Consider the following 20,936-nt stretch of genomic DNA (forward strand, 5'->3'; position numbering starts at 1 on the left):
TTTAAATTATATTTCTGGGATATATATAAATTAATATGATAATTTACGCGTAAATTTAGACTTTTTGTTTGTCTACCAAGTAGATGTCAAAGAGCCAAGCTGAATATCAAGATAGACATGTAAGACAGAGATAATAATGAGAACTTTTATAAAACAAATATATTTTAGATGAAAAAAATTATTACTCTTTTGTTATAAAATAAAGACAAAACTAAAATCAAATGGAAAAAGAGAGAAAGAGGAAAGCATAAAGTAGTAATAATTCTTTCAGTTTGTATTACTTGCGCAAGGAAATTTGCTACAGTGGAGTGGCCCCATATGGGCATCCACTTGACTATATTATTTCTAACACAAATGAAATATTTTGGGAATAAATTTGAACTTTTTCTCCTTGATTGAATTGATTCAAGTTTCATAAGCTATCTTTTTTTTTTTACAAAAGAAATTCACATCTAAATTATTAAATATCAACACTCCCTTCTTTATCCAACAAATTATCATGGACTTATATTAAACTATTTATATAACATGTCACGTGAACAAAATGCTTCAAAAACTCCCTCAAAAACTGATTTTCTTTCGAATGAACAGATTAAAACTATTTTTAAACTATTACTATTTTATAAGTTTCCTAGTTCACGAAGCTATCATGAATTCATTGTGTTATATTGACAATTGTTTATTTTTTAGACAACTCTCGATAAGTTATTCCAAACAGTTTGCCATATATTTAACCAAGAGATATTTTTCTTTATATAAAAAAGATGGGAGTAACTAATCACTTAGCTAATTCAAATGGGCTTTAACACTCTTCAACTAAAAGGTTTTAATTCAAAATAGAGTTATAACTCGAAAATAATAAGAATTTCAATAATTTAATGATATTTAATTCGATAAAAATGGTACTCTGAGAAACATCATTTTTTAGCCGACGTGTACAACTCCTACTGGAGCTATGACTTTTATTCTTGCCACTGTGATAATTATCAAAGTAGGAATGTTCTGTTTTACGCGGTCTTTCAAGAATTCCAACGCGCTCTTTCAACTTTACCCTTAATGTGGGGATTTTACGTAATAAATTTGAATATGAATATAAAACATTCAAAATTAAAAATTTGGCGTAGTGAATTTTAGGTAACTACCATCACAAAGTCACATCATGTATGTCACTTTCTGCGATGTTTCCTCTTTAGTATCTATGGAAAACCCCACTGAATTTCCCACTAATATCTTTGTAATTCGATAAAAGGGTTTTCCACATCGCCCCTTCAAATACCCTTTAATTCATTTTCTTCTCTTTTTCTTTTTCAGCTATTGTGGATCAGCTTACATCATCTAGTTTGAGTCAAATTCCATCGATTCATCCGCCCCAAATACAACTTCTTTTCGTTTTCTCTAATAAAGTTTGAATCTTGGTAATGACGGTGCTTCCGCTGGGAAATCAGGTGGCAGTTCCACCGTTGAGTACTTTACCGATTGGATACCGTTTTCGGCCGACCGATGAGGAGCTTATCAATCATTATTTGTGCTTGAAGATCAATGGTTGTGATGAGAAAGTGGGTGTTATTCGAGAAATTGATATCTGCAAATTCGAGCCCTGGGATTTGCCTGGTTAGTTCCGTCAACATTTTTTTTTTTTTGCCTTTTCTTGTTAAATCCTTTTTCCTTTAATGTGTGCTTTTGTATTCTTGGTCAGCGATTTCATGTCAAAATCGAATTTTGAGGGAAGGGGAAGGGGGAACCAGTATTCATTGAACAATTACCAAAGTGGTTTGTGTTATGATTCTTATTGGTGATACTCAATCCCTTAAAAAGGAAAAGGGGCAATTTGAATTGGCCACTAAGTTTGATTCCTAACTCATCTTTTCAAGCAAAAATTAATTGTGGACTTTTGGTGATTGTAATTTGTTCCTTCGAATGTAAGAAGAAAAAGGGTGTGATTTGGTAAGTTATGCTGATTAACAGCTTTCAGGCTCTTGATCATCTGTCGCCGTACTTTTTTTTTTCTGTAATATAATTTTTTTCTTCCTTTGGTGGGGTGGAGTTGGGGGGTGTGTGTGAAGGGAGACAGTTCTGTTGATAATCCTCACAGTTGAAACAAGTCAACAACTGTGCTTAGCTTTGTTTCTGGGTGCTTTTGACCTGCTTTTATAGTAGGGAAGTGTTGAAATGAATGGATGAAGCTAGATAGAGTAAAATGATCTTAGTTTTTGGTCCACTGATTATCATTTGTAGCAATGTGCTACCATATGATATACTCTGATAATGTTTAGTACCATATTGTTTTTGGCTTAAGAAGTTCAGGTTGCAGCTTTCATTGTGCCAACACTTTTTTCTCCGTTGTCCTAGCTCAGAAGCTCCAACACCAACAAAGCCTGTTTGTATTTGTTGACTTTCAAGTTCATTTTTGAAAAGAATCTAATGGTATGAATTGTTTCAAATGATTGCAGATTTGTCTGTTGTAGAGTCAAATGACAATGAGTGGTTCTACTTCTGTCCCATAGATAGGAAGTACCAAAATGGGCATCGATTGAACCGAGCAACAGAACGAGGATACTGGAAAGCTACTGGTAAAGATAGAAACATAGTTACTAGAAAGGGGGCGAAGATTGGGATGAAGAAGACTTTGGTATACTACATAGGGCGAGCTCCTGAAGGGAAGAGGACCAATTGGGTGATTCATGAATATCGTGCAACTGACAAGTCATTGGATGGTTCACACCCTGGACAGGTGGGGACTGAAATCTCTCTTCTCTCTTCAATTTGAACTTCTTTTCATGTATCTTAGTTTTGGGACGGTTTTAGTTAGAAAAAGATTGTTTGTTCCATATATGAAATTATAGGTTAATCTAATCTACTTGAAGGTATAGTGGTATATTTGGCTGTTTCTTATCTCAGAAAAATCATGTCATAAGGTGACATTATATCAATAGTGTTTACTTAAATGGAGTGGCATATGACTGGCCAGTTTAATTGTAGTTAGTAGTCCGCTTATCTTCTGTTAGGACATCAAGGGGTTGGGTGCAACATTTTGTGATGTAGCCATGTAAAGCTTACTTTTTGGCTGGTGCAACATTTTGTGAGATTTCCAAGTCAACAACTGTGGATCAGATGCATCGTTGTTAGTTTAATCATTAAAGCTTACAGTTCCATTCCTATTTTGTGATGTAGCTATGTAAATTGGGCCATATTTGATTATTAGTACTCATTTTTCTGTTGCAGGGAGCCTTTGTGCTTTGTCGTCTCTTTAAGAAGAATGAATTGAAGCAAGATGAAAATGTCGAAAGTTCACACTTGGATGAAGTTGAACAGCTTGTTTCTTCTCCTGCTGTTGGAAAATCACCTATCCATGGTGAATTATCAGAGGCAGTGGCTCCATCTGCAATCATGGGAAGTGATGGTAATAAAAGTAATCCACCAAAAACCTCTGGAGGCAAAACTCATGACACAAGATTATCCATTGATAGTTGTGGCAATAGTTGCATTGCTGGTGATGCTGAAGATCTGATGTTGGACATTACATCAGTACAAGTAAGTAGGGCAATTCCTATTTCTGCCTTTTTCTTAAATATTGAGTTTTTCATTGCAGACAATTGGTTAAACTGATATCTACTTATTTCCTTGCTTCATATTATAGCCAGATCTCGAGTTAGAGGAATTGTTGGGACTCTTTCGGGACACTTCACCAGAGCCTATTGATTGGTCCCCGTTGCATTCACAGTCACAGGAGGAGTTTGGATCTTCTAACTCACATGCTCCCATGACCAATGAGATCAGTTGTGATCAAAAGGATGTCCAATGTCAGAACGGAATAAATGCTCTCAATACTAATGAGTTTTTAAATTCAATTCTTGTCAGCTCTGATGAGCTTTCCTATGAAGATTCTGCACTGGAATTGAGGTCAGCCTGGTTTGTCTCGAACAGTATTAACACTATAACAAGGGCACCAGTTAAGGACTCTGGAACGTGTAGTGAGTTGAAGGCACAAGTTACAAAAGAGCCAGTAAGTGGAACCTAAGTTGCTCGGACTCTTCACTTTCAATGCCGCACTCATGTCGGATTCTTCAAAACTACACTAGTTTTGGAGAATCCGACACGCACCCGGTATACTTTTTTGAAGAGTCCGAGCAACATAGAGTGGAACTCTATAGGCATCTTTCAGTTTCGTGCTTTGTGAGTTATCTCAAGACATCAGTTACTTGAAACTTTTTAACGTTTTTTTATAGAGAACTGATCTTCTGCCGCTATTCTTTTTGTCCCAGGTTAGGAAAGATTTATTTGAACCCGAGCTGCTGTTGGGAAATTGTGGAGAAACTGCAGTAATGAGAGAGATTAATTCTGTTGCAACCACAGTGAACAAGGCGTTTGCAACACCTTATGTTAGCAATGGTTACCCTGGAGAGGTTATTTTGTCTGCTGGTTCTGGTGGAATGCAGGTCGACAGTTCACTAAACTTTGATGAATCAAGCGATTATAGCAATATAGGCACTGATTCTGCTTTTGAAATAACACTAAGGACTCGGCGGATGCAGAATCAACCTGATGACAGACAGCTAGGATCTGGAATGCAAGGAACTACTGTTAGAAGAATACGTTACCAAGTGAAACTTCAAGCTGGAAGAGTAGTGTGTCACATGCCGACTGATTCTGATCAGGGTGTAGCAAATCATGAAGGACTGTCAACTGTGTTTGAGGTAAGTCTCTCTAATCCCTCATGAAAAAAGGCTAAAATGTGACACATTGACATATATTTAATAATTGGCATGTGCAGAATGAAAAATTCTCCAATGAAGATAGTTCTACTCCGAGTGCTGCTATCTCCAGTGATGAGACAGAAGATACCATGTGCAAAGATTTTAAAGGGGATTGTCGAATGGCTGAAGATTTGAGTGCAAATGTGAAAGATACAAATGGTTCAAAGAGATCAGCATTGTCTTCGTTTTCATTAAGTTTCTACATATCCAAGGTGCTCGCGGTTGCAAGTTTACTCATGGTCTTCTTAGGTGTTTGGGGATGCTTTAAGCTGAGACCGTCTGCATTCAAATTGTAGCTTCTTTGTAAATAGGTCTTATGGATGATAGAGGGAACAGGCTTAATATGTTTTCTTGATTTTTATCTCCTTTTTTATTATTGCAGAGGAGCTGAAGTTGAGACAACTTGTAACTTACTAGTGTATATTTTATAATTGGCTTGTTTTGTACATTACTAGTACTATATTGTGTAAGGAGATTCAGTCATAATTTAGACTTTATCCAGAGATTTGCATTTGGCATTTTGACTTCACCTCCTTGATTATTCTACCTTCCCTCAATATATGGACATCTCCCTGGCTCTACTCAAAGGAATGACCATAAGTTGGAGCTATTAAAGCAGTTTTGAGTTGATGTATCTTTTATACATTGGAAAGGATTAAAATACAATCACTCGAATGCAATAATGTCTATGTCCGCTAGGAGAAGAAACTCCATATTCTTATTAAGTGCATTTCCTTGTATTATTAGATCTTCATCATGCTTGCGCTCTTCGTTTGTGAGAAAATCAGCACATTGGTTTCCCTCTTATGGTTAGTATATGCCAAATTCTCCATATATATAGGTTTAATGTATACGTTTTATTTACTTTGTTTTATGTTCTCTAAAGCAAACACATTATTGTTATTTGGAAAGCCACGTAACTTTGTCCTCTTATTACAAATGTTCTAGCCAGTTACTGAATATTTTATTTATAGAAATTCTGATTTAATGTACTTCCTGTTGTAAATTGATAGAAAATAGAATAATCTAAAACATGAAATATAGACAAGAGTTGTAGAGTTTTTTTCTCATTCAAGTATATATTTGTGAAAGGAGAAGACTACTCATTTATATGACTGTACAAATCATCCTTGAGTTGCATATCTCAAGTAATACATTAGTTAGGTACAAGTATGATAAATCATTCACTGAATGAACATCCACTATTACTGAATTTTTAACACTTTTTATGTAATCCAGTTTTTATTATATAAAGAGAGTATCTTATAATGTCGGTCCATTTTAATTGTCACGTTTATTAAAAATAAATAATCTAACATAGTTGCTATTTTAGAAAATTAATATATAAATTAATTATTAATTTTCATTTTTATCCATTTTGGTGAAAAAAAAAGTGGCACTATTAGATTGATAATTTAGTCAAATTACTTTTTAAGTTAATTTTTGTTCATTACTTCATTCTTTTTTTTCCTATCCGAAGGGAGTTCAGTTGGTCAAAAAGTACAAAATGGATGATACTCTTTCAATTCGTATAATAAAAGTAAATTTTCAATTTTACTTGTCGACTTTAATATAAATCTTTTTTTTCTATTTTACTTTTAGTATTAATTTAAATATTTTTAATTATTTTTTATTTACGTCAATTAATATGAATATCATAATAAAATATATACTTTATTAGCAGAGATGTAAAATTGAGACCTTCAAGCAGAATAAAAGTCGTCGTAAACGATTATTCCATGAACCATCAACAACCGCAATCACATAGAAAAACTGGCAAAATGTTCTCATTTTCCCCTCTTTTACTACCCTTATTGCTTTTCTGCTTCAGCTTCCTATATTCAATTCAAGGCAGCTACTTCGATCAAGAATTTGCTAAGCAGGTACTGAGCTCAGCAAGTAAAGATAAAGATTGGTTAGTATCCATAAGAAGGAAAATTCATGAATACCCAGAACTGAAATTTCAAGAATATAATACCAGTGCACTCATTCGTAGTGAACTCGATAAGCTTGGGGTTTATTATGAATACCCTTTTGCTAAAACTGGTTTTGTTGCTCAAATTGGCAATGGTTCTCCCCCTGTTGTTGCTTTGCGAGCTGATATGGATGCCCTTCCTATGCAGGTTTGTCCCAATTGCTATGTACAAAAAGATGAGATCCAATTTTTCCTTATTTACATAGTCTGTTTTAATTTAACATAAAAGTTACGAAAATAACCGAACTTTTGAAGATATATTGAATTTACTAAAATGTCAGTGAATTTCGTGATGTTAAAGACGCCACGTAAAAAGTTAGAATGAAAAGATTTGTTAAAAAAAAAAGAGGCATTTGTTTTGAAATGGACTAAAAAGGAAAGTAAGACACCCCTGCCTGCCACGAGTGACGAGTTGGGTCTGTATCAAATCTAGAGGATTCAATATTAGTTATATTGTTTTTACACTGTTCATCAGCCTATCACAATCGTCCAACTTTATTTGGAATTGTGACAGGCTATGTTTTGTGAAGGTTATATAGGTGGAGTTATAAAGAGATTCTTAGTACTGTGCACATTTAAGTGTGAATTGTCACTGGTATTGATCTTGGGTGAATATAACCGTAGGAACTTGTTGAATGGGAACATAAGAGCAAAATTAGTGGGAAAATGCATGGATGTGGACACGATGCTCATACGACTATGCTTCTTGGTGCTGCTAAGCTGCTGAATGAACGGAAGGACAAACTTAATGTGAGTTTTGTTGATCTTTGGTTTAAAGGAACTTTACTCTTCACTAGTACTGATTCATTTGGAATGTAACTTGTGCTTGTGTGATTCTGCAACAAAAGATTCTTTGCACAATATTGATAAATGACCCGATTGACTTGTTCTCAAAAGTAATAATACTATCCGTGTATTGTTACAAAAGGAGGCATTTCTTATAGACAATAACATTCTTTTATGGAGGGGATATTATGTGTACTTTGTCCACGTAATGAAAGAATAGACTCCAAAGGAATTGACAAACAAGATATCTTATTATTTTCTTACAGATTTTGTTCATTACTTGTATTTCTATTGTTTGAGAAAATAACATAGAACAGTTAAACAAGAATTTCTTGTATGTTCATCTAAGACAGGTTGAAAGAAAGTGAATATTTCCATATAGGATCTTGTCAGTCAATAGAACTTACAGTTTTTTGTGACATGAGTACTGAATTTTTGAAGTGGTTAACAATGGTTGAGTTAACATCATGAGTTTCTTCATATTTCTCTCTTCAAGCTTCTAAAGGCCTCACGTTGAAGGGACAGTTTGATTCACTGAATTCTTCCTTCAAGCTCGTAGAGACCTTATCAAGGCCTAAAAGGAACTTAGAGATTTTCTCATTTTCAAAAATCTCCTTGAATCTTCTGGAATCTCCTGGTGTTCAGAATAAGGACTTTCAAAAGTAGCTAGTTGTTTCCAGAAATGGCCGAGAGCACAATAATATTGGTAACTGACATTTCACATTGTGGGAGAACATGTGGAGCACTAGTCGAAAAAGTTAATCTGGATTTTTATTGTCTTAATATCATAATATGTCTCCTTTGGAACTGTCTGAACTTCATAGCAGTGTCATAAAAAGGAAGTTTTCCTTATTTAGTTGTCGATGTTGCTAATTATCTAGGACATGATCATATTCTTCTTTGATTCTCAAAATCTGAAGTTGGATCATCCTTCCCTGGAGGACTACATATGCTTCATCTTTCATATATCCATCAGATTCCTTGTCAGTCTGTAATTGTCTGAATGATAACTATTCGATTTTTCTTTTCAACTTTATTACAATACATATGTCACATGACACTCCTACGGCACTGTTCAAACTCACCTAATTTGCTTTGTTCTTTGTGTGGCATCACACAATATCAGTCAATATCTATTTTTTGCTAAACTCAACGTTATTATAATTCTTTTGTTAACCACAAAGGGGACCGTGAGACTTGTTTTCCAACCTGCGGAGGAAGGAGGAGCTGGTGCATATCATATGATAAAGGAAGGAGCTCTAGGTGGTGCAAAAGTTATATTTGGAATGCATGTTGATTTTAAAAGACCTACAGGGAGCATTGGCACTAGTCCTGGACCCCTTTTAGCTGCTGTTTGCTTCTTTGAAGCAAAAATAGAAGGAAAAGGTGGGCATGCTGCACAACCCCATGAAACTGTGGATCCAATACTTGCTGCATCATTTGCAATTGTGGCATTGCAGCAGCTCATCTCAAGAGAAGTAGATCCCTTTCATAGTCAAGTACGTACCTTAATCTCATTTTTTGTCCAATGAGTGTTATCAAAGCGAGGCGAAAAACATGTTAGCACTTCGCCTCGCTTAATATGCGCTTCAGAGTCATCATCAAGGCTCTAACACATACTTTTCCTTGCCAATGAACGACTTCTGAAGAGTCCACACTAAACAATTGATTTTTCACGTTATGATGCCACATATATATTTATATTGTTTCTCCATTTGCGTCTTTTTTTCCATTAAAGCCCATGCTTTATTTGTGCTTAAACCCCAATGGACCTAAGAGCTTTTTTTCGCTTTTCGCTTTTGATAACATTGGTCCAATCCTTTATCTTCTATTTGCTTCAGGTGTTTATTTACCTCATAAGAAGTGTACATTTCGGTATGTTTATAATTATGTAGGAACATATATTCCTTTTAGGAACATTTCTTGTTTTTAACAACTCGTTAATTTTGAGGTGGAAGCTGTATTATGTTTGAGACCTCAAGCTTCATTTGATAGTTAAGCTGACTGATATTGAATTACTCGCTTCTGCCTGAAGGTTCTTTCTGTTACTTATGTCAGAGGTGGATCAGCATCAAATGTAATTCCATCTTATGTTGAATTTGGGGGAACTTTGAGGAGTCTTACAACTGAAGGCTTGTTTCAACTTCAAAAGAGGGTGAAAGAGGTACTTTGCTGAAACTTGACTCTCGTTAACTATCAACATCTACCAACTAGATTTTCTGGCCTTTTTTCTTAACATGTAGTGATTTTTTTGAGTGATGTTTAACAGCCTTAAACTGACGGCCTTCTTAGGCCATTGGGAAATGATGGGTTGCCTGAACCTATGTAATGAGCTAACAGGAGTAAGGATGACTTCTTGAACACATATCATAACCCTTTCTCCAGCTGAACGAATGACATAACTAATGGCGTTCTTGCAGTTTGCCCATAAAGATGTCATGTGATGTAACTCTAGCATTCGTAGCGGATCATCTTTCCCAGCTTTGCTTCTCTTTCTCTTTCGTAATCAATTTTGTTCCTTTCCTCAAAATAGAAGATTATTAGAATTACTATTGAATCCTTTATAACAACAACAACAACAACAACAACAACATACCCAATGTAATCCCACAAGTGGGGTATGGGGAGGGTGGAGTGTACACCAACCTTACCCCTTTCTTATGTAAGTAGAGAGGTTGTTTCTGATCAATCCCAGCATAAACACAACATATATGGGAATTACCATTGAATCCTTTATTTCTCGACATATTGTTGCAGTAGATGCTAATTGTCTTCAATATCCAGTATCAACGAAAATGCTACAAGTTCTTTCTAATAAGAACAGAACCTAGAGTTCTCTTAGTAATTTGGTGCATTTGAAATACACATTTATAAGGAGCCTGCAGGTAATTGAAGGACAGGCAGCTGTGCACAGGTGTAAGGCGTACGTTGACATGAAAGTGGAGGATTTCCCAGCATATCCAGCTTGCACAAATGATGAGAGCTTACATCAACATGTAGAGAGGGTTGGCAAACTCGTGCTTGGTCCTGAGAACGTCGGGGAAATTGAAAAGGTTATGGCAGGTGAGGACTTTGCCTTCTATCAACAAGTGATTCCTGGAGTTATCTTTCAAATAGGGATCAGAAATGAGAAGGTGGGCTCTACCCACGCCCCACACTCCCCTCACTTCTTTCTTGACGAGGATGTCCTGCCAATTGGAGCAGCGATGCACACAGCCATAGCAGAGATGTATCTGACCGATTACCAACATTCCACTGCATTTTAGATAATACATTGTTGTTTGGTGTTCTCTCGAGTTGCATAAACGTTCCAATCACTCATTCATTCTGCACATTGTATATAATACGACATAAATAAGCAAATCTAATACGGTGATGACCGTCTGTTCATGTGGTTCATTTCCATTTTCTTGATGTCATGGTTGCTCTTGTGCTTTTAAAAATTTCTCTTATGCAACAAGGCATCAAGCACAAGTAGCTAAGTATACAGATCCAGAGGCAGTTACAAAATGAATAGTGACAATACTCTTGACACTGTATATGAAAAATCTTGTGCAAGTTACTGTCCTTTGTGGCAGCTTGGTTCAGAATTTAATATTTGCTCATATTTTGTGGATTTCTTAATCATAAAGCTATTAGGTTCGGTGGAACGCCTATATTACGGTCTATATCAGCTCCATTAAGTTGACAAAAGATTTTATGTTACTGTTTTGTCACTTTTTTGTTTTTGCCCCTAGGAGAGGGGGCAGGGGGTTGGAATGTAGAATTGGAAGAACCCATGTGAGACCAACTTTGAAGAACGAAGATCTTTACACTCAAATCATTAGCGCTTTAGCATCCTCAAAGTTTGATACAACCCATTGTTGTTCAACTTACCAAGTTGTATTGCAACTTCTTTTATAATAGTGGTGCTTGGGTCAACTTGCATGTACCTAAATTAATTCCACTAGATACCTGTTACTACCTCTACCAACATAGATACCATGTAACTTTGTCCAAATATAACCTAGTTATTTTACCTCCAATGAGACTTGAACTTGAAAACTCATGGTTCTCTACCTACTTTATAAGATTATTCTCTGTGCTATTAATATTCTTTATGTCCATAAATTTGGGTATCCCCTGCTTTGTGGAATCCCCTTTAGCCTTCCCCTCCCTCTGCCTCCTGAATACAGTTCCAACTTATATACGAAAAGGAGAAAATTTAATAAGATTACAATTAAGAGGTACCCTTTATGCAGTTGGTTCCCCAACATGTGCTCTGCCATCGCACAGAGTTAGCTTTTTTCGCAAAAAATTTTGCAAATTCATATTGTCCTATTGTATATTATAGTTTGATTCTCGTCGTTTTCAGTATATAACTGGTTTCTCCTCACTACTCATCAGCAGAGACAATGTATAAAGAATTCAAACTGGTTAGTCACATTTTCCTTTCTTGAAGTTATTTCATCTGGTCAATCTGAGTTTGTGATATTCAATAGACTATGAGAAAATGTTAACATAGTGGATTATTATGTTTGATAGGAGCCTGTTAAGCAAAGGAAAATAGAGGAAAAGGGGGAAGAGAACACAGAGGAGAAGACAGAAGAAGTAAAACAACATTCTCCTTTCATTTTGTATGTAGACTTGCATTGTTTAGGATGTGCTAAGAAGATTGAGAGGACCATTTCAAAGATTAGAGGTTTTTTATTCTACTCTATTTACTTTGCTTGTCATGTTCTAGTCAGTTTGCATGCACCTTGATTATTCTTCTGTGTATTTTTGCATCTTTTTCTTCTGACGTTATTTTAGACAAGCATCAAATCTATATTCAAATGGAGCAGGGGTAGAGAGAGTAATGATAGATATGGAGCAAAACCAAGTGACAATAAACGGAGTGATTGAACCACAAGCAGTGTGTGCCAGGATTGGTAAGGAAACAAAGAGAACAGCAAACATATTGTCGCCTTTCCCACAAGCTGAGGATGAACCTATTCCTGAACATGTAATCTTTTCTACTCGTACAGTATAATTTCTTGCTGAAGAACATACACAAAGATAAGAAATGTAAATGTTTGATCATTGTTTTAATACCATTTTCAGGTTAGCAGGTTGACGACAGTTGAGCTTATTGTCCACATGCATTGTGAGGCATGTGCCAAGCAACTTAAAAGAAAGATTCTAAAAATGAGAGGTATAATATATGAACTATTCTTTTGTATATTACCTAACCAAATTTTGAGTACGTGGATCCAGAATTTTAAGTTAGTAGATGTGAAATGTCACGGTAAGTATATATTGGTGTCTACAATTTTGCACTTAATTAAGTGATCCGCAGATTAGTAAGAATCCATAGGAGACCAACTGTTATAACTTTAAGGATACCTATAGTACTAATAATATTCTTCATGATTAATTTAGGGGTGAGAGCCGCGGAAACAGATCTGACCTTAGGGAAAGTAATAGTGACAGGAAGCATGGACGCCAACAAGCTCGTTGACTATGTATACAGGCAAACGAAAAAGCATGCCAAAATTGTCCTTCAACATGAACCCCGGAAGCATAAGGAAGAACCAAAGAGTGAAGATCAAAATCCAGATGAAGAAGCTAAGAAACTCGAAGAGGAAGAAAAGAAAGAATGCGACGAAGACACTAACAAGGCATCAGAAGGAGAAGAAATCATCAATAAGATGATGTATTATTCCCAACCACTTTATGTCATTGAAAGAATCCCACCTCCTCAGCTCTTCTCCGACGAAAATCCTAATGCATGTTGCATAACGTAGCCAATAATAACAGTTACGTGAAAAATCATTTTCATCTATTTGAATTGTAAGTAGTCATAGGGGATCATTTTTCTCGGAGTTTTGTGATATCGTGGGATGAGACTAACGCATAAGATATTTGGTTGGATGACCAACTCCTATGTTTCTTACATTTTATATCAGCCAATACAGTTTCATCTTTCCCAATTTGATTTTACATATGAAACAGATGTGCAACAGTTGATCATGCCAGAGGAAAAAAATTTCAATGTTAAAATATCAAAAGGAGATAATGGTCAACAAAACTACAGTTGAAGTATCATTGTTTTTTGTAAGTTTCATACCGAACTATCATATGTTTGTTTCCTACCTCAACAATACCAACTATTCATTAAAATACACATAAGCTAATATAAGGATTAGCCTGAAGGTCTGAAAAATATATTCATTTAGAGGATTCATATATGAAGTCATAATTTCAGCGGGAAACTACAACAAAAATGTTACTTTCAAATTTTGATGAATTAACAAACTATGGGACATAATAGACGGACATGGTCCCATGAGCAGGATATATTCTAAACATAATGGAGACCAGGTGTAAAGTCTGCCACCACCAGCTGTGGTTGGTAGAAACAGCAGGGATAGCAGACTGTCCAGCCAGTCAGAAGACAACTAGGTTTGTTGGGCATATAAAAGGAAAATACAAAGTCTCCATATTTGGTTAGTCATTTTTCTTGTAGGAAAATATTTATGACTTTATAAATAGAAGCTTATTCCTTCTAAACATGGTAGCATTTACAATGTAGTCCTAAGGGGCTTTGAGAGTTTTGTGTAGGGAGAGAATTTGTGAGACACAGGTATTACATTTACACTTGTGTGAATCTCTTTGTATTCCGAGTGAATTGTGTGAGGTTATTTCTCTTGATATTTTATACTCTCATATTTATAGTGCATTGCTCATCTTCTCTTGTGGATGTAGGTCGGTTGACTGAACCACGTTAAATGTTTGTGTCTTTTGGTACATTTCTCGTATGTCTTCTTAGTCATGGTCTTTCGAGGTTTGTTTTGCTAGCTTCCGCATGATAGCTGATTATTTTCGATCCTAACAAGGTTGTGTCTGTCCAATGTTAACATACAACTTTGGACAAGAAACAACTCAGTTTTTTGCAAATCAAGCATACATACGCAAAGCTTGATTCTCTCAAGCAAGAGCAACTTCACTAAGACAACAAGGGACCTGAAAGAGCCATTCGTCAAAAAGTTTCAAGTTGTCCTGTATTGATGTTGCATCTTTTGTTCTAAATATTGTAAGATTAGTTCCTTTGTTATAATATTGATCGTTTTCATATTTTAGTTTGAGTTCCCGAGTTATAGCTAGAGTTAGCTTGATCGGGCTATTTAAAGTCTATTTCAACTAGAGTTAGTTGGGGTAGTTGGCAATAGAGAATTGCTTAGTTTGCCTTGTAACGGGGGTGTTACAAAAGGGAAGGGATTAAGAGTTTAATTCCTAGGTTGCACGAAGTTGTAATCCGAACCTTGGCTCGATTGATTAGTGAAGTTGGTTGCTAAACCCTATGGGACAGGTTGTGGTTTTTCCTCCGGTAAAGGTTTGTTGGAGCCTGGTCGAGAAGTTCAGATGTTCATCCTGCGTGATGAGGGACAAGCGGTGGAAGAGGAAAGTTTCGTCATGGATATAGGTTTCCTAATCCTAAGGGAACAAGGGATCTAAAATTACCATTTTCCTAATGTGTTTTCATTAGACTAAAGATAGAATTCTCTGAGGGTTAGGAAAGTGGAGATAGGGTCAAAGCAAGGAGGTTTTCTACGTAAAATCGTGTGCATTGTCTTTACTCTTTAGTTTGCTTTATTGTTTAGGTCCATTGACACTTTTGGGGACTCTTATAAGCTATCAAAAAAGGATAAAGAAGAGAAGAGGAAACTTTTGCAAAGGCAGATTATTGTATAAATCTGCTAACACATTTATTAGATTGCCCGCTCGATTGATCAGTAGTTGCGTTACAAAATCACACATAAGGGCAGCTATAAAAATAACTTATACTGTCGTTGTATAATATCCTAACACATTTATTAGATGACCTGATGGAACGGTAACTGTGTGACAATCACACTTAGGTCGATACAAAAGTAGTTGAACTCATAGTACTAGGTTCCAGCTTTCTTGAAAAGTTCTAAATGATGTTCCTGGTCTAAATTCCTGCTCCAGAATTTGTTGTAATATTCAGTATAAGTGAAATCCCGATAAATGGCAGAAGATCCATCTTCAGTTAAGGCTTTTGGAGCACTGATTATGGAAGTATTAGAGGGACAGAGGAAAGAAGCCACAGACATCCTTGCTTGCTCTGAATTTACAATAGCTCTATGCCATACACTTTTGTACTTTCCATTACTCAGTACCTGCACGACAAAGACGAGTCTTTTAAGTTGACTGTTGACGTGTCACCCTCACTCTCACCCTCACCCTCACCATGCATGACCACGTGTAAGTCTGATAACATGGGCGAATTACGTTTTTTTTTTTTTAATAATGAATGGTATAGTAAGACTTAAAACCAGAACCTCTGCTCTTATATCATGTTGAACTGAGCGTAATTCGTCTAAAAACTTAATTAACTAAGTTGCTAGAAATGATACCTGTTTATTTGTAACTAAATGACATATCTTCAATATCGGTAATTAATCGTAACATGTCTCATATGAGAACATGAAAAATAGGGTAATAACATGTTAGTATAAAAGGTAAGTTGCACTAGTGTAAATATCTTATTAAATCTACTTCTCCATCTCAATGTGTATGACACTTTTCGTTTTCCAAGAGTTCATTTGAAGCTAAATTAATTAGATAATTATATTAACTCAATATTATAAGTGCAATAAAATACTATAAGTGCAATAAAAAAATATATGTTATAAAATTGATCAAAGTTTACTTAGTCTGAATCATGAAAAGCAAAATATGTCACATAAATTGAGACCATGAAAGCAATTATGAAATAGAAGAGACATATATGTTTTACCTCCAATTGATCACCAAGATTGATGACTAAGGCATTAGGCTGAGGTTTAATGGCTAACCATTTTCCATCCTTGAGAACTTGGAGACCAGCCACTTGCAAATCTTGAAGAAGAATTGTAATTGCATTTGGATCTGTATGGGCTGGTAGCCCATAAGTTAGTTCAGGTTGTGGACACTGAGGGTAAAAATTGATAGCCGTATGTTGACCTTGTTCACCCAATACATTTTTAATACAATCTTTCTCAAGGCCTAGGCTCTCTGATATTGCTTCTTCCAATCTATATCCAACTTGTCGAACTTCCATGCAATATTTGCTCACTATTTCCCTAAGCAATTGAATATATTAAAGGGCATAATTAGATTATTCTTTCAATTAAATCGTGTTAAAAAAAGAAAGAAGAGAAGGATGAAACGCCAAGGCAATATGAAAGTTGAGACGTTGGTTAAGACTCATATAGCGCATGAAATATATAAGTAGTAGGTAAAAATGTCCTCTCTTTTTTCCCCAAGAAAATTATAGTAGGTAAAAATGTCCTCTCTCTTTTTTCCCCAAGAAAATTAATGCTAATATTGTTTTAATTTTTAAGAAACAAATTTTAGCTTTAAATAATAACTAAAAATATTTTCAAAAGACACAAAATGTTCTCAAAATACGACCTTAATCCAAAGGTACTATTTTTTTTTACAGAAAAATAAAATAGATATCAGAAAAAAATAGCTATATACTAGTGACTAATAACTGAAAAAGAAAGCAATCATCCATCACATGATTCTATCTTCTGCTTGCTACTAGTTTGAATCTGTCTTTATGTTGATATGCTAAAATAGACAAGTAAATATAAACATTTAGTATAGTAAAAGAAAAAAGTGAACGGGATGATCAATTGAAAAACTCGAGACCAAAATGATATTCGAATCATGTGAATGAAGATTGAAAGCTATTATGTCATCAGCCCATGTCACCCACGACGTCATGAAATATATCAAATTAACAGCTGGGCAATAGGGACTGTAACAGACAGGGACTGAGGCATTGACAATTAAAAACAACTTGACCAAAATAATATTGGAATTGTTTATTCTTGTGAGATAAGCAAATTAAAATCATAGAAGCATAAATCCATAGAAATTGGGAATAATATACTCCATAAAACATCTAATAAGGCTTTAAATATTTCGACCAACTAATTTATAAAATATATTTAATGTTATAAATTTCATATACTCTATACTAAATATATATTTATATATATATTATACAATTATATTAGTAAATTTAATTAATCGAACGGTACATTTGGATAAAAAGGCTGGCAGAACGGCCTAGATTTGGATTCGTTATCACCATTAAAAAATTGAAAAAGGATATTGGATAGATTTGAGTCGTTTTCTTTGTGAAGCAACATAAAATTTGACATAATCTAATTAATTATTGCTCCTAAACAATCAAATCAAAGTTTATAAACAAAACAAGTTAAACACGTAATTCCAAATAATTCACCTAGATAGTTACATAAACAGTTTAGATGCGTGACAAACAAAATTACGGACAAAAAATTTACACATAGCATATACACGTGACAAGCAAAAATACAAGAAGTAAGAAATATGACTAAAGACTTACAAAAGAACAACTTAAATACGTACCACGTTTCATATGAAGTCATCAATTACGTCACTTTAATGAATTTCAATCGATAAATAAATGGGAAATGAAAGAAAAAATGATTTGACAAGACATATATGTATATATCCACAAATCAAACTCATAAATGAACTACTACTTAATTATATTATAAATTCAATTGTGTTTAATTAATTACCTGAAAGAAGGAGGATTAGAAGGCCATTCAGGGGCATATTTGTCCAAAGGATAACAGTGCAGCCTAAGATAATCTCTCCAATTATGAACAGTTTCAGTGTTCACATTAAAACTAGTTGATAACCTCATAGTCTTTGATGGATCATCTGAGTACAATTTCATCTTCTCCTCCACTGGAAGCTTGAAAAATTCATGAGATACCCCTAGCATTTCATCCATTACCTTCTTTGTTACACCGTGATTTATTACCTGATTAAAAAATAGAAGCAAAATGACTACTCGTATACCAAGGTTAAACTAATTAATTTATTTTTGGTTGAATTATTTGATATAAATTCTTTAAAGTGCATTAAAAGTACCACTAAAAGTCATAATAATAGTAGTAATAATTCAAAAAATTTGAAAAAACGTAATAAAAAAAACCTCCAAATTGTAATGTTGCTATAAAATTGAAACAAAAAGAGTACGTACAACAATAACAATATATTCAATCCCACAAGTGAGATCAGAAACAATTGAATATATGCAAATTAGGGGTGTACATGGACCGGATTGGTTCGAATTTTTTCAAACCAAACCAAACTATTTGTGTCGGGTTATTAAATCTATAAACCAAACCAAACCAATGAAAGTCGGGTTTTTCGATATCAATTTTTCTCTGATTTTTCGGATTTTTTTGGGTTTTTTCGGGTTTCTTGGGTTTTTCATAGTATCTAATAAAAAACACAGAGCAGTGCTTCTTAAAAAGAGTTCTAGTACAAAATATCAATATATAAGATGGAGGCAGAACACTGTTTGAAGTTTTAACTTTATAATATAACTTTATAAGATGGACTTTTATTGTATATTATTTAGATGGGCTTCTCAAGTCCAAATCTAAATGTAAGAAAGAAAACAAAAATTATGAATTCTTTTTTTTAAATATTTATAAATTACAATTTAATAAATATTTTTATGTATAACATAATTTAAAAGTAGTATATCTATAATCGGATCGGTTTGGGTTCGGTTTGACTTTTTTTAGTTAAAACCAAACCAATCCTATAATGATCGGGTTTTTTTTCCAAACACCAAACCAAATCAAATCAAATCACTAGTCGGGTTTATTTTCTGGTTTGGTTCGGTTTGTCGATTTGGTGCGGTTTATCGGTTTATCCTATACAGCCCTAATGCAAATCTTACCTTGAAGAGGTCATTTTCGATATACAAAAGTGAAAAACCATTATGCATTAGTGAAATGAGAAAAAAATAACCTGGAAAAACCCATAAAGACGACAAGCTTCGCCAATTTGATGAACGATAATGTTCCTGTTAGTGCAAGACATATCGATAACTGGAACAAGATCTTCGCAATCAACAACTTCAGACATGCGGGGTCTTTTGAATTCAGGTTGAACGTAAATTTCAGGGATGGTTGAGTAGTTGGTACCACTGGAAAGAACACTTGCTGTTTTCATTATGTCTAACAACACAAAAAGAGAAGTATAATGTTTAATGTTTCTGGAGATGTGCAAGTAGTTTCACTGAAGCTCAAACTAATTAATATATATAGTAACACACATATATTGGGGGCCTTGGTTTTTTCACGTGAACCAAATCACATTGTTAGTGCTTACTCCAATAAATCAATGGGTTCATATTTGGTTTTCATATTTTACTGACTTGATTAAATTATTATTTGAGGGACGTAAAATAAACGTCACGCTACCGACGTAAAACATACGCGAGACTACCAACGTGGACATAATAAAGTTGGCTCTAATTGACACTAACACTTTATTTGGATGGTTGTTAAAGTATTGTTTTATATTATATCGTATTGTGTTGTATTATATTATATTGTATTATTTTAATGAAAATAATGTTTGAATATATTGTATCGTTCTTTGTCGTTATATAATGTCACATGTATATAATTTAAATAATAAATGTATAAGAAATGTAGGGTGCGAGATAGAGCTACATTAATAAAAATGTAGGGTAAAGAATAAAATAAGATTATTAAATAAAAAGTAAAGACAAAATGAGAAGAAAATATTAAGGTAACGACGCAATCACACCATCGATCGTTACACAAAATGAATCGTTACCTAACGATGTTGAAACGATAAGATACAATAAAAATTAATTAACAATCAAAACAAACATTATATTTAAACTAATAGTACAACACAACAAGTAACAACCATCCAAACACGGGGCGTTTGGATATATAAAAATTGTGAAATTTAGAAAAAAGTATTCTTCTATCCAAATTTGTACAATATATTTTTATAATTAGTAACAATTTAGTCTCAAAATGTTAATTTTATCTTAATGAGATGATTTATAGTCACAGAAACATCAATAACTTATTTTAGACTAAACAATATGATGATCTGCTACATCATCACGCCACATGGCACAAAGTTGTCCATGTGAAAGGTTTACATAAGAAAAAGACTAGTCCTTTATGGATGATTCTAAAGAATTATGGAGGTTTTCATGAAAAATTATAGAATTGCATAAAAGGTCCTTAAAATATTAAAGAGTTTTAGAGAAGAAATCTAAATGAAAATATATAGGGACTTATCTAGAAATAATTATTTATACTTTAACCTCCAAATGATCAGTAGTATAATCCATTAACCAAAAATCAATCAAATTTCTCCACAACACAATTCTTCCGAGCAATTCTCTTGTATTCTCTCTACCATTCTTTTATCGATTCCTAGAGTCTTAATCTGACTTAGAATAACAAGATCGTGAGCAAGTGGTGCAAGAACGCGAGAAAGTTGTCAAGTATCGCACGTGTGCTTAGTAAAAAATTAATGCCGTG

General features: G+C 34.3%; 4 protein-coding genes across 4 annotated transcripts; 3 read left to right on the forward strand and 1 right to left on the reverse strand.

Annotated features, from left to right (window-relative positions):
- Positions 1–1,161: 1,161 nt before the first annotated feature.
- LOC129899286 (NAC domain-containing protein 14-like) lies at positions 1,162–5,283 on the forward strand. The gene is made up of 6 exons (XM_055974193.1): positions 1,162–1,611; positions 2,451–2,731; positions 3,223–3,531; positions 3,638–4,003; positions 4,263–4,694; positions 4,772–5,283. The coding sequence occupies exons 1-6, from the start codon at positions 1,419–1,421 to the stop codon at positions 5,048–5,050; spliced, it is 1,860 nt and encodes a 619-aa protein (XP_055830168.1). The 5' UTR covers positions 1,162–1,418; the 3' UTR covers positions 5,051–5,283.
- Positions 5,284–6,458: 1,175 nt separating this feature from the next.
- LOC129899441 (IAA-amino acid hydrolase ILR1-like 5) lies at positions 6,459–10,914 on the forward strand. The gene is made up of 5 exons (XM_055974410.1): positions 6,459–6,877; positions 7,354–7,479; positions 8,700–9,014; positions 9,551–9,679; positions 10,401–10,914. Exons 1-5 carry the CDS (start codon positions 6,494–6,496, stop codon positions 10,779–10,781), a joined length of 1,335 nt encoding a protein of 444 aa, XP_055830385.1. The 5' UTR covers positions 6,459–6,493; the 3' UTR covers positions 10,782–10,914.
- Positions 10,518–13,507, forward strand: LOC129899442 (heavy metal-associated isoprenylated plant protein 9-like). Its single transcript, XM_055974411.1, has 6 exons — positions 10,518–10,578; positions 11,870–11,930; positions 12,040–12,196; positions 12,339–12,499; positions 12,598–12,688; positions 12,916–13,507. Exons 2-6 carry the CDS (start codon positions 11,910–11,912, stop codon positions 13,278–13,280), a joined length of 795 nt encoding a protein of 264 aa, XP_055830386.1. The 5' UTR covers positions 10,518–10,578; positions 11,870–11,909; the 3' UTR covers positions 13,281–13,507.
- A 1,710-nt stretch (positions 13,508–15,217) lies between these two features.
- Positions 15,218–19,743, reverse strand: LOC129899675 (protein DOWNY MILDEW RESISTANCE 6-like). Its single transcript, XM_055974696.1, has 4 exons — positions 19,372–19,743; positions 18,120–18,367; positions 16,298–16,622; positions 15,218–15,677 (listed from the first exon to the last, which is right to left on the reverse strand). The coding sequence occupies exons 1-4, from the start codon at positions 19,573–19,575 to the stop codon at positions 15,426–15,428; spliced, it is 1,029 nt and encodes a 342-aa protein (XP_055830671.1). The 5' UTR covers positions 19,576–19,743; the 3' UTR covers positions 15,218–15,425.
- Positions 19,744–20,936: the final 1,193 nt, after the last annotated feature.

The sequence above is a fragment of the Solanum dulcamara genome, chromosome 8 (assembly GCF_947179165.1).
Source record: "Solanum dulcamara chromosome 8, daSolDulc1.2, whole genome shotgun sequence".
NCBI classification, from domain to species: Eukaryota; Viridiplantae; Streptophyta; class Magnoliopsida; order Solanales; family Solanaceae; genus Solanum; species Solanum dulcamara.